General features: G+C 48.8%; 4 protein-coding genes across 4 annotated transcripts; 3 read left to right on the top strand and 1 right to left on the bottom strand.

Annotated features, from left to right (window-relative positions):
• Positions 1-1,441: 1,441 nt before the first annotated feature.
• AtWU_10407 (non-ribosomal peptide synthetase) lies at positions 1,442-6,145 on the top strand (the record flags this gene model as incomplete). Its single annotated transcript, XM_035505511.1, has 1 exon — positions 1,442-6,145. The coding sequence occupies one exon, from the start codon at positions 1,442-1,444 to the stop codon at positions 6,143-6,145; it is 4,704 nt and encodes a 1,567-aa protein (XP_035361404.1).
• A 432-nt stretch (positions 6,146-6,577) lies between these two features.
• On the bottom strand, positions 6,578-8,308 carry AtWU_10406 (purine and uridine phosphorylase; the record flags this gene model as incomplete). The annotated part of the gene is made up of 1 exon (XM_035505510.1): positions 6,578-8,308. One exon carries the CDS (start codon positions 8,306-8,308, stop codon positions 6,578-6,580), a length of 1,731 nt encoding a protein of 576 aa, XP_035361403.1.
• Positions 8,309-9,666: 1,358 nt separating this feature from the next.
• On the top strand, positions 9,667-11,760 carry AtWU_10405 (putative protein phosphatase-1; the record flags this gene model as incomplete). The annotated part of the gene is made up of 3 exons (XM_035505509.1): positions 9,667-9,940; positions 10,001-11,078; positions 11,262-11,760. The coding sequence occupies 3 exons, from the start codon at positions 9,667-9,669 to the stop codon at positions 11,758-11,760; spliced, it is 1,851 nt and encodes a 616-aa protein (XP_035361402.1).
• Positions 11,761-12,704: 944 nt separating this feature from the next.
• AtWU_10404 (4-carboxymuconolactone decarboxylase) lies at positions 12,705-13,187 on the top strand (the record flags this gene model as incomplete). The annotated part of the gene is made up of 2 exons (XM_035505508.1): positions 12,705-12,921; positions 12,976-13,187. 2 exons carry the CDS (start codon positions 12,705-12,707, stop codon positions 13,185-13,187), a joined length of 429 nt encoding a protein of 142 aa, XP_035361401.1.
• Between the last annotated feature and the right edge of the window lie 44 nt (positions 13,188-13,231).

The raw sequence follows: 13,231 nt of genomic DNA, 5'->3' as shown, positions 1-13,231 counted from the left end.
TGTATGACACAACAGGAGCCCTACAATATTCGACTATAAGTGACAATTTAAAATATCAAAGCACTTCAGATCTATCATCCAAGTGTGATGCATTTTGTAATACTGAGTCACTTTCTTGCTCAGTAAGCCCTGAGCCATTGTCAACCCATCGTCACTCATGTACTTAGCCTTTACATCAGGTTCCACAGGCTCACCAAAGGGATTAGTAATAACGCATACCAATTATGCATCATCTCTCCATTACCAACTGCCACTCCTGGGATTCATTAAGGAAACCAGATTCTACGACTTCTCTTCCAATGGCTTTGATGCTTCACTCAGCCACACATTTACGATCCTCGCCGCAGGGGGTTGTTTATGCGTGCCATCCGAGCAAGACCGGAGAAATAGCTTGGCGGAAAGCATAACGTCTCTCCGTGCAAATGCTATCGGGCTTACCCCTTCAGTTGCCAGGTTGCTGAACCCTGCTGACACCCCAACATTAGCAACGCTCTTGTTTTTCGGCGAGGCTTTGCGTGTCAGCGACGTTCAACGCTGGTGGAATAAAGTGAGGATCAGCAATATATACGGACCTAGCGAGTGTACGCCCTACGCTGTCATCAACACCAGCGCGGCGAGTCCGCAGGAGACCACTCGACTAGGCAAAGGTGCAGGACTAGTGACATGGGTCGTTGATCCCGATAACCATGACCGTCTACTACCCCTTGGCGAAACTGGTGAGCTACTTCTAGAAGGACCACTAGTGGGCGAAGGGTACTTGGAAGATGCAGAAAGAACTGCATGAGTGTTTATCCAGGACCCAGTATGGCTACGACAAGGTGGACCCAATCATCCAGGACGATGCGGACAACGTTTGTACAAAACAGGGGATCTTGTCCACTACAACAACGATGGAAGCCTGACCTATGTCGGTCGCAAGGATACGCAGATTAAGATTCACGGGCAGCGAGCGGAACTCGGAGAAATAGAGTTTTGCTTGGAGCAGCACTTGCCAGAGGCAAAACAGGTTATAGTTGAGACAATCACAGTCAAACAGGAGGAATCAAGCACAGTGTTGGCAGCTTTCATTCTGCCACGTCAGACCTCGGCCAATACCGAGGGACCGGGAATGACTTCCATGGAGATATACCATGTGCCCCTTGATGTCATACACGTACTAGGTGAGACCCTGCCAACATATATGATACCGTCCTTTTTCCTGTCCATACGTGAATTTCCCAGAACCATATCGGACAAGTTGGACCGGAAAACGCTGCGGGAAATAGGTACTTTGTGGTTCCAGCAATGCGTTAAGGATCAAAGCCACGTGGTTAAGACAAAACCAACATCTCACGTGGGAATTGAGCTCCAAAGAATCTGGGGGGACGTTCTATGCATTGACTCGGTGTCAGTCGGGCTTCAAGATAATTTCTTTCGAATAGGAGGTGACTCTATTGCAGCAATGAAGGTCGTGTCCAAGGCTCAACAGGCTGGTCTCGGGCTGACGTTTTCCGAGGTCTTCCAGTATCCCACGCTTGCTAATCTGGAAGGTCGGTGTCGCCTTGAGCGCGCGAGACCCGTTGAACCGATTTCGCCTTACTCTCTTTTGGGAAGTGGGTGGAATGAAGCAATTTTTCAGGAGATTGTGGCCTATTATCAGCTGGATCCCGAAACAGTGGAGGACGCATATCCTTGTACACCCCTACAAGAAGGTCTCTTGTATCTATCATTACAAAATCCAGGTACATACATGATGCAGCGAGTTTTGGAATTGCGTCCGGATATAGATACGAGAGAATTCTGTTGCGCATGGGACAAAATGGCCCAGAGTACGCCCATCCTACGAACAAGGATCATACAACATAGCGACATTGGTTTCCTGCAGGTGGTCCTGAGGGAGGACATGCAACGGATTCATGCAAAAGGTCTACGGCAATATCTTGAGAAAGACAAAGCAACTCCCATGGGCCTCGGAAAACCTCTTGTACGCTGCGCGATCGTCACGGACGAAGAAGCCAACCGCCGATGGTTCGTATTGACCCTTCATCATGCTCTATATGATGGCTGGTCAATGCCGCTATTGCTGCAAAGGCTGAGCGATGCGTATCATGGAATGCCCAAGAGACCCACTCAACCAGAGTTCAAGGCCTTCATCAAATACATCCAGGGCCAGAGCCACGAACGCGCTGTCGAATACTGGAGGGATAATGTTGCCGAATGTGACTGCGAACCATTCCCAGGACTTCCATCGTCAGTACAGCAGGTTAAGACTGATAGTGAGATCACACATACAATATCATCTCTGAACATACATAAACCAGGCGTTACTCCCGCTATACTTGTCCGTTCAGCCTGTACTCTCCTCCTCAGTCATAGGACCAACTCAGACAAAGTAGTGTTTGGGATCACTACATCTGGCCGAAGCGCTCCTATTACTGGTATTGAAGAGATAATAGGTCCAACAATTGCGACGATCCCACTGTACGTCAAGATACAGGAGTCACAAACCGTTATGGAATACCTTGGCACCATTCAACAGCAAATGATGAGCATGGTATCCTTCGAGCAGTTCGGCCTGCAGAATATTGCGAAGTTCAGCCCTGATACTTGTCAGGCTTGCATGTTCCAGGCTCTTCTCATTATTCAACCCGAGGAATTTGCAAAAGCCGATAATACCTTTGGGGAGTGGGAAAAGTGCCAAGAGTCGGAGTGGGACAACACCTACGCCCTTGTACTGGAGGTGCAGCTTGGGACTGGGCGCGTCAACGCTAGATTTGATTCCAATATCATCGAATCGTGGATTGTTCAGGACCTACTGGAAGGACTCGACTTTGTGATAGGGCAGCTCAGTACAGCACAATCCGACAACCGAATCACGGATATCCCCCTAGTGCCGCCCGAGAGTCTCGAGCGCATATGGGGTCGGAATAATATCGTCCCATTCGCAGTCAAAGCAACAATTAACGAGATTGTTGGCAAGCAGGTGAAGGAACAACCGACTGCAATGGCAATCCATGCGTGGGATGGAGACCTAACATACGGCGAGCTAGATCACCTCGCCACGAACCTGGCAACCAAGCTCGTCAGACTTGGAGTCCGTCCGCCCCTACTGGGGCCGAACAATGTGATTCCACTTTGCTTTGAGAAATCGAAGTGGGCCATAGTATCCATCGTCGGGGTCCTCAAGATAGGTGCAGGCTTCGTATTGCTCGACCCGTCTCTACCGGAGTCTCGATTACGCTCTATCATTCAGACAGTCGGAGCCAAGATACTGCTCTCCTCCGAAGCCAACATAGATCTAAGCCGCCAGCTATCCAAGATAGTGATACAAGTTGGTTCAGAGTTGTCCAGGATTTCGAGTGATATGAAAAATCAACTTGACGGTGTCACGGGACAACCGCCACTACCCTCCAGTCTACTATATACAGTGTTTACCTCCGGTAGCACGGGGACACCTAAAGGAGTCATGGTGTCACACGAAAACTTCTGCTCTGCTCTACATCATCAATCAAAGCATTTAAGCTTCACAGCAAGGTCCAGAGTCTTGGATGGTGCATCATATTCGTTCGATGCTGCAATCCATAACATTCTGACGACACTTGCGGTCGGAGCATGTCTGTGCATACCCTCGCAAGAGAGCTACAAGGGTAACATCGGCAGTGCTATTGCGGCTATGCGCCCTACCATCTGTAATTTAACCCCAACAGTAGCCCGCCTGTTAGACCCAGAGAGTGTATACGACCTGGAGACGTTGATACTACTGGGCGAGCCTGTTACGAGGAGCGATATTGACCGATGGAAATCGAACAATGTTCAGGTCATAAACGCCTACGGACCTGCTGAGTGCACACCGATTAGCACTATCAACGCTCATCCGTCTAATACAGAAGAAGGTATCCGAATTGGAAAAGGCACAGGTGTGACAACCTGGATTGTACATCCTAACAACCATAATCGGCTAGTACCGCTAGGATGCACCGGTGAATTACTTCTTGAGGGGCCCCTTGTTGTCTTAGGCTATATGAACGACCCAGAAAAGACAGGAGATGCATTTGTGGAAGATCCTGAATGGCTGCTCACAGGCTCAACGAGTCATCCAGGTCGCCGTGGTCGCCTCTATAAAACCGGCGATATGGTGCAATACAACGAGGATAGAAGCTTGTCATTCAGGGGACGCAAGGACAACCAAGTCAAGATACGTGGCCAGCGGGTAGAGCTTGGAGATATCGAGTACCATGTTTCGGCTTCCTTGCCAACGAAAGCGATTCAGGTCGTGGCCGAGGTCGTTGTACTGGAGGATGACGGAGAGCCGAAACCGGTGCTGGTAGCTTTTATCCACTCGGATAACAATGCTATTTCTTCCAGCAAGGAGACGACAGTCACTCCAAAGCCATACCAAATGACCGACGAGACCATGCAACGGATTTCACGCCGTCTGTCTATTATTCCCGACGTTTTTGTCTCCATGCAGAAACTTCCTCTGACGCCAACGGGAAAGATTGATAGCAAAGAAGTTCGTGAGATAGGCCGGTCACTGCTCTTGAGTGAAGGGAATGTCTTCGATGGCACTTCCGACCCATCTTATAACGGCGACGACTCTCAAGGCAACTTAATACTGCAGAATGATCATCCTGCATATGCCATCGCCCAGAAGGTGTATTCTATGCGTCCTTCGTGGATGAAAAACGGAGATCCAAGCTTACAAACTGGATACAAAGATATCTCTTTACACTCCTCCGGTCTGGACTCCGTCAATATGATGGAACTCACCTCATTCGTCTCACGCCGTCTCAATATCCAAGTCGACATGCAATGTGTAATAGCCAAGGCGACCACTATCAGAAGCCTAGCGGAGTATGTACTCCACTACCAAAAGAACGGTACTAGCCCTTCCTCCGCCGAGCATACCTCAACTGGGGTCGACCTAATGAGAGAGATCAATCGACATGACTCAAGGATTCGGGCTGCCCAACTCAAACTTTCACGAAGCAATAACCCAGCATTCAAGCATTCCTCAATCTGTAGAGACAAGGGATCATTCACCGTCTTCTTGACCGGAGCCAACGGTTTCCTGGGTACTCAGATCCTCCGCCAACTCCTGTCCAACTCCAAGGTTAGCCGCCTCATCTGTCTCGTCCGTGGTGATACCGATGATGTTGCGAGAGAGCGTACCATCAGTATGGCTAAAGAAGCCCTCTGGTGGACGGGCCACCACGCAGAGAAGCTCGAGGTTTGGAGGGGAGATCTAACATTACCCAAACTTGGACTTGACCCAGCCCGCTGGGAATCTCTCAGTTGTGGTCAAACAATTGATTATATCATACACAACGGTGCTACCGTACACTGGATGAAGGGCTACGACGTTCTAGAGGCTGCGAACGTCGGATCGACCATGGAATTGTTGGAAGTCGCACTGAGATGTCCCAAGATGAGATTCGTCTATATCACAGGCGGTCGCCCATGGAAGGCCCATGAAGAGGAAGACGTTGTGGCGGAGCTGTCCGCTCCCGATGCCATCCCCTACAGCCAAACGAAGTTAGTCTCTGAAGTCGTCGTCCGACGCGCTGCAACACGCAAATTACCAGAAACCTCTACCCCCACCCCACCAGGAAATATTGCTGTCATAAACCCAGGATGGGTGATGGGAACACCAACTGAAGGCTACTCTAATACTACGGACTATTTTTGGCGGCTTGTAGCAACATGCATCCGATTGGGTGTATACAACGGAGAGGACGCGGAGGGATGGCTATCCATTTCCGATGCTACTACCACTGCAGAAGCAGTTTCCGAGGCAGGATTCAGCACAAGAAGTGATATTTTAGGCGATGAATATGCTACACAAGGAATGGCTTGGCGAGAGTTTTGGGCCATACTGCAGGATAAGGGGTACAAGCTGGAGGGAGTGAGTCTAGCTTCGTGGATGGATCTTGTCGGCGCGGATATTGAAGCTGCAAGGGAGAAGCATCCGCTTTGGCCATTGAAACATGTATATGGATGGTTGCAAGGGAACGAGAGAGTGGCTGGTAGGGCACGAGGGGTATCTGGTGATACTCCGGTACGGTTGAAGGTGGCTGTTAGGATGGGAGCTGAGTTCCTTGTCGGGGTAGGGTTTATACCCGCGCCTACGGGTATTTCTTCAAGGAACGGGATGAATGGGCAGTAGACATAGGTGGTTGAAGTTTAGTTAAGTGAACATGTAATTTGATGTGACTTGACAGCCAGTACTGATCTTCGAGAAGAGGACGGTTTAGTGTGCAGTAGAAGAACCGCATCTGGAACACTTAGCGCTTTGTAGTCGATAATGGGCTTGGGGTGGCGAATTGAGTTTGAAGTACTAGACCCAAGGATTATATTATAATGATTGAGATTATTTTGTTCTGATATGTTAGTATCCTGGATGATACTGTTTCCCAAGGTTTAACAACACTGCAGTTCGCCTTAAGATCTCAATGTCACGGGAAAATCTCCTACTCTGTCATTAGCTATTCATATGTTGATTCGAAAGTCATGTGTTTAAAATTTTTTTGTTTGGCCTAGTTTCTAATATACTTGTTGTGGTAGTAGCGACCACCAAAACGGAATCGCCCAATGCCTGCTAATCACTTCCATAGCATAGTGTCCAGTCGCCCGAATTGTCAATCTGAGTCCCTACTATAACGCTCAGAAGCTCTTTGGCATAAGCAGCCGCAGCCGCAGCCGCATATCCCTGCCATACCTTATTTTTGTGCGAATCGGAATAATCGCAGATTCCTCGGATCACCAGACTGCGGAACGAGTCAACAATGCCAGCTGCTTCCATCTCAAAGCAGAGAATGCCATGTTTGTCCCGCAATTTGTCGCGAGTCTTGCTGTCTCTCATTACATTGTTACCAGATGCGATAAGTCCATAGTGGATACGGGGAGCAGTAGAAAGTCGTGGTTGGCGCCGGACCAATTTCGAACGGTCGCATCCATCGCAGGAACTACCTTCTCTGAGGGTATCATGATCGTAGTCACTCGCAAAGAGGATGTCGTGCTCTACACCAGGATGCGAGTAAACCGCACTCATATCAGGATACCTTTCCACAATTTCAGTGAGATACTTTTTCAGGATCGGTCGTTTTCGAAGATGATCCGCCATGAGCCGAGAAACAGCGGTCAAGAGAACATCCGGCGGTCGATTGAGAGATCCCGTGCAGTGGAACTGGCCATTTGGTACGGTCTTGCCAAAGTCGTACTGGATGATTCCCCCAAGTGGCCCGGTCGGCTCTCCCACAACAACATCTCCCAAACGGACATCTTTCACACCAGGGACACCGCCACCGATACCCACCAGCAACCCAAATTTGAGCGACGAGAAGGTAACCATCATGTTATCTGCAACTCTGGCAGCAGATACTGTACCTATCACACCAGCTGGAAGACAGGCCATGACAACGTTGTGTGAACCTATTCGACCAAGGGTATAATTATTTTGGTCGGCTGCACTTTGAGGTAACGGTGGGTGGATATCATCCAGGACTGCCTGGGCGGCCGCGAGTTCTGTCGGAAGGGCACAAATCCATCCAACTGTATAATCTCGGTGGATAAAATTCGCACGTTGGGAAGTATTTTTACCGGATATGTACTCTTCTGATGGCGTCGTGATCCCTTGAGCTCTCAAAGCATCGTGAGTAAAAGAGGAAGCCGCAGTGAACTCTGGTAGGGAAGGTGTAGTGGGTTGTATCTGTCCCCATGAATTAAGATCCATTTTCTGCACAATGTCGTCCAGTTTGTCAATATGGACAGTGTTTCCGAAGCCTCGATGAAGTTCGTCCTCAAGAGGCTGAACAATGCTTTCAGATATCAAATGTTTCAAAGCCTGTTCGCTAAGCTCTTCGTCATCTGGACCTAACGCGATGTTGGGATCGAGGCATTTGTCCACTGCCTGTCGATAGTTGTCTGGAAACTCATCCTTGAACCGATCAAAGGCGGCGATTGCAATCCTATACCGCGTATTCTCATCGACCGACTCTAGATTATCACACTCCTGTACTCCAAATTGACTAGCCAAAGTATGCAGTGGCTGCACGACGTACAACTCTATGAGCATGACAGCCAACATGACGATCTCAGGGTAGGGGTGTAAAGGTAGATCATCCGGATCAACGTCGCCGTCCTGATTTGTATGTTCAGGGTTATCTACCGTCTCCGCTAAACTCGTGTGGATATATGGTTTTAGTGGTATCGCTGTGGAAGTACCGTAAAAGAAGATATTATCGGGACGGAAGTTTGAGGGTCGCAACCATGGCGTGCCATGAAGATGTAAGACGGAATATGCAAGAAGAACGGAAAGAACACGCTTCATCTTCTCTGTGAGACGGCTCGGTTGATTTTTGATGATATCTCTTAGAGAGACCTGGAGTATTGATCTGTGTATGGGATGCTCGATTCGAAGTGAGTGGTCTTTCCATAGTTTGCCGTCCTCGACCCACAGATTCAAGCACATAGACGGCATCTTTCTGAGCTTATCGATTTGTTCACAGAGTCTCAGTACCTCCAGTCGACTCTGTTCGCATATACTTACAACCTCCAGCCGACGGCGCTTGGGCCCCTTCGCACTATGATTAGTATGTGTTAACGCATCACTGAAATCTAATCTCTGTTTCACAGGACTGCCGAAAATGTCGACATTGATGTGAGTTTCTTGCCAACTATTATAGGTCGCACTGAGTGTGACTAGTCCCTCAAATCTGCATCGATCGTGATCGTGTTTTCGGTGGGTCGCTATTCGGAGTCTGGCAGCGGACTGGTGAGTGTGGACATGTGAACACGCTCTGGCCGAAGAAAAGAGCGCCTGGAACACCGTGTTGGCGCTCAGCGAGACCGAGGAAGGTCTGCCTTTTACTCCAAGCACTGTGCGATGCTCTCGGGCAGGTGGATTGCCAGGGTGCTGTAACTGCAGAGCCGCAGCACACCCGCGGAGCAAGAGGATGATCTTGTATCTTCGCTCGTGACAATACAAATCCAGCCATCCCCGAACGTGATGCGCCGTTCGACCAACGTCACCGTATAAACGCCAGTAGTGGATCAATGTAGTCAATTTTGGAAACTGTGTTGATGGTGGAAGGGATGATTCGTATTCGGGCAAGACTGATGATTCTTGGAATGCCTCCAACTCCTTCAGCACCGGGTCAACCAGTGCCTCGACTTCAGCGGCCCATTCCGGGGAAGGACTTTGGCGAGGTACAAGATACCGATTTAGAAGAAGGCAACATTCATTGAGATGACCAAAAAATACCCGCAGCTCTCGAGGTCCAGAGTCTCCGAAATAGTCTGCAACAGTGTGGAACGGCTCGAGGCAATCACGAAGAAGGTGGATGGTCTTCTCAAATACATCTAGAGTCAGACAAAGCTCCCTAGCATAGAGGGCACAGCGTGTAACGGACTCCTCACCTGGAGTGGCATCATTTAAGACTCATTTGTATGTCAGCAACCATGATTAAAGAACGCCTTCTTTGAGGATATAGGAGTACTGGTCGTAGGGGAAGATAAAAGGAGTAGAGAGGGTCGACGGTAAAGCGAGAATGGCTGATGTGGTGCAGGGCACGGTAACTACTAACTACTAGTGCAGCTCAGCCTCGCGCGTCTACAACTCACCAGCTTCCTTCCTTCCTGGACTTCAAAACCACCGACTTGATTCTCTTTCTTTACCTTCTAGTCGCAATGGGTACGGAGTCTTGGAAGACTGTAACCCTTGCCGAATCTGCGAACCTCTGTCTAGAATCTTTCACCAAATGTCTCTCTCGGTTTGGCCATCTCACCGTACGGGAGCAGTCAGCCATCGAAGACCAAATTGGACAATTCTCGATCTGGTCTTCCAATATAGGGATCTTTGCAGCAGCGAAGAGCTCTCTTGATTACCGTCTTTGCAATGCGGCTCAGGTCCAACGACTGCTTCGCCGCTTGCTCCGGATACTGAACGACCATATCGAGCGACGTAACATCATCGTTATGACACCTTCGAAAGAGACTTTTGGCTAACGCAAGCACTTTACAGTTTTGACAGCGATAAATAGCCCTCTTGAAGCAGGAACAACTCAACCGAAACCATCTTCCTCTTTCTCTGAGGCTACTGAGGTGGATCCTATCATCCGGGAAATAGCAGACGAAATCGACCTGATCCACAAGCTTTCCAGAGCAATACGCATTGTGAGCAGAGAGTCCCAGTACTTAGGCACTTCAGCCTCTAAACTGTGTGATAATGTTAGCGGTGATGTCAAGGGCTCACGCATTAATCAATCTGACTTGGAGGTCATTCAAGATAAGTTTCCAAAGTGTGATTACTCACTCCAAAGGAGGCTGGCAGCTACCATGCTGCTACGTCGAAGGGAACAGGTGATTCTCTACTGGAGCTCCCGAAACTGGAATCTCTCCTCTCGATATTCTACTATTCCAAAACGGGCCGTCTCTATCCCAGAATTATCTCCAAGTCGCAACCATATGGAATCCCCTCCAGTACTGCCAACATCTGAGGCCATAGAAGAAGATTTTAGTGGCACCTCTTTGTTGAGACCGATGACGATACAGCTCGAAAAGTTCAAAGCACGACGCACCCTGTCTCGTCTCAGCTGGGCAAGCACATCATCCCTGAGAGACAGCGATCTCCTCGAGTTTCCTCCAGCACAGCCAGCATCTGAGGCCAAACAAGACAATTCTAGTAGCTCCTCTTTGTTGAGCCCGATTGTGCTAAAGTTCGAGAAACTCAAAGCACAACACACCCTGTCTCGTCTCAGCTGGGCAGACACATCATCCAGGAGAGACGCCGAACACCTCGCGTTTCCTCCCGCACCCATCGAATCAATTCTTCAGAGATTACAGACCCTCAACGATAATCATATAGCGACAGAAAAGGCGTTCCTACGGGGGAACACCAGCTACTCTCGTGGCGTTACACCACCTATGCCTTCAATGTTTAGCAAAGGCCAGCGTGATTGGCGCGGGATCAGCCTAATGGAATCAAAGCGGGATCTGGAACGCGAGTGGTCAATCTGTATGGAAGGCGCAAGGAATGTCATCTGTCCTTATTGTTACTGTGATCTTCCTAGTTCAGTTGCCATGAACCAGAAGAAGTGGAGGTAAGTCACGATGCATGGATTGATGTCAGCCCTGTTACATGAGACATTGTGTTAAGAAAACCCAAGTGATCATGTCAAGGGTGACCTCGACCTCTACATTTGTTTGTTCGACCGCTGTGACACTCCCTACTACAAGTTATACAATACCAAAGACGAATGATTAAACCATATGCGTCAACATAGGCCGCGATGGCGTTGTGCCGCACGGGCGCACGGTGTCCTTGTCTTCTATGAAAAAAGCGAGTACGAAGAGCACATGCGCCGAAAGCACAAAAGCACCCAACCACAACTAGCCATACTCGCTGAGAGAAGTAGTCGACCCTCTGGCCCTGTCTTTCAGTCCTGCCCGTTGTGTGGTGAAGGAAATCGGGCTGATCTCGAGGAGCACATTGCTGACCATCTTACATACCTTGCATTGATGTCAATCCCCTTGCCTAAGAGCCAATCGACCGATGATCACATGAAGATGGCTGCAAATTTGGATACCGATCATCTCCGGGCCGGGGGCGCTGGACGGACCGATTCCTATCACTCTTTTGACGAAAGTGAAATGGAAAAGGCAGGAGATCCCTCCAGGCTCCCTGAATCCCCCTTTGCCGTATTGAAAGAGTCAAAACAAAAACAGACAAAGGGAAAGGCACCAGTGAAGGACCGTAATCAGGAAGAAACTCACAGGAGGTAATTACAACAAGCCCTGTCTTTATGTAGTTTCCGAAAGGCTAATTCAAACACCGGATTCTTTCCCGGTCGGTGTCAATGGATGGGCTGTACTGAGTCATAAGAATTTAAGGGAGAGGAGATCTCCTTCGTCATATTTTCGCCACCCATATGGAATATCCTTCTTCCTGTCCTGTGGAGGGTTTCGGGCAACCGTTTTCCGATAGACAAGAGTTTCAGAAACATCTGAGGACTGACCACAATAAGGATTTGCGGACTGACCCCGGCAAGGGTCTTTAGAGGGTCAGCTATGCTCCTCTTATCTACCTCCTCTATACCAGCAAAAAGACTAACACATTTCCAAGACCTGGAATTAGATATCTTCCGACACGTAGCCAATGGGCCGGCTGCACTACACAGGATTATTTCGACTCACACGTTGACCTCAGCCGACATATTCGAGACATGCATTTATAACATATTTGTCTTTTGTCTTGGAATGTTGGGCCTAATTAACTTTATTTGTTTGTTTTCTGGCAAGGGTATTCACTAAAATCTCCGTCTCAATCAACCCGCGATTTGATGAGACGTCGAAAAAAGGCCACGGCTTATCCAGTTTAGGAACAATCACTGCAAGGCTCAGGACCCGCTCGTGGATGATCCATCTCCTGTAAGGCTGATAAGACTCAATACACTCTACTAGTCCAAACTCAAACAATACGCGCACAAATATTTGGGACATTAGACTTCCTGTAATACCCACTGCCAAGTTAGGGATGCTGATCTTAGTCTGATTAAGAGAGTTCTGCAGGGTTTGGGGTAGCACAAACTACGTAATATGTTGAGAACACTGAATGTCACCAGTGACGAGAGAAGATATATTTCTAATTTGTAATACTACTCCTCCATCCTCAAGAAGCATTACAATCTTTCATCTCTCTCCATTTTCCAGTCCTCTGAGACCACACCATGACCAAGAACTCCGAGCTTAACCACCTCCACGAAACCCTCTTCGAACAGGGTATAAAACTCCGCCGAGCCGTCGTCGGCGACGCGTACGTGGATAGAGCCCTGGCCCAAGGATCCAGCGACTTTTCGCGTCCCGGCCAAGAACTGGTTACCGAATGGTGCTGGGGTAATATTTGGACCAGACCTGGACTTGAGCTGAAGCAACGAAGCCTATTGAGTAAGTGAGATAAACTTCCTCTAGAGAATATAAATATAGCTAAAGCAGGCTCAGACCTGGGTATGTTAATCGCGTTGAAAGCCTGGCCGGAATTGGCTCTTCATACTCGCGGTGCTATCATCAATGGCCTTACCGAGAAAGAGATTAGCGAGGCGGTTTTGCAGGCTACTTTTTACTGTGGAGGTCCTTCGGGGATCGAAGCTACGAAGGTTACGGAGAGGGCTATTAATGAGATGATTGCGAATGGGGAGTATAAGCGGGAGTAGAGTGTACGTTGTTAATTGTTGGGTTTAGAGTATCAGAGATCTCA

This window comes from Aspergillus tubingensis (assembly GCF_013340325.1).
Source record: "Aspergillus tubingensis WU-2223L DNA, scaffold_13, whole genome shotgun sequence".
NCBI classification, from domain to species: domain Eukaryota; kingdom Fungi; phylum Ascomycota; class Eurotiomycetes; order Eurotiales; family Aspergillaceae; genus Aspergillus; species Aspergillus tubingensis.
Note: the sequence above shows the minus strand (reverse complement) of the source record. Positions and strands in the feature narration are given on the sequence as shown.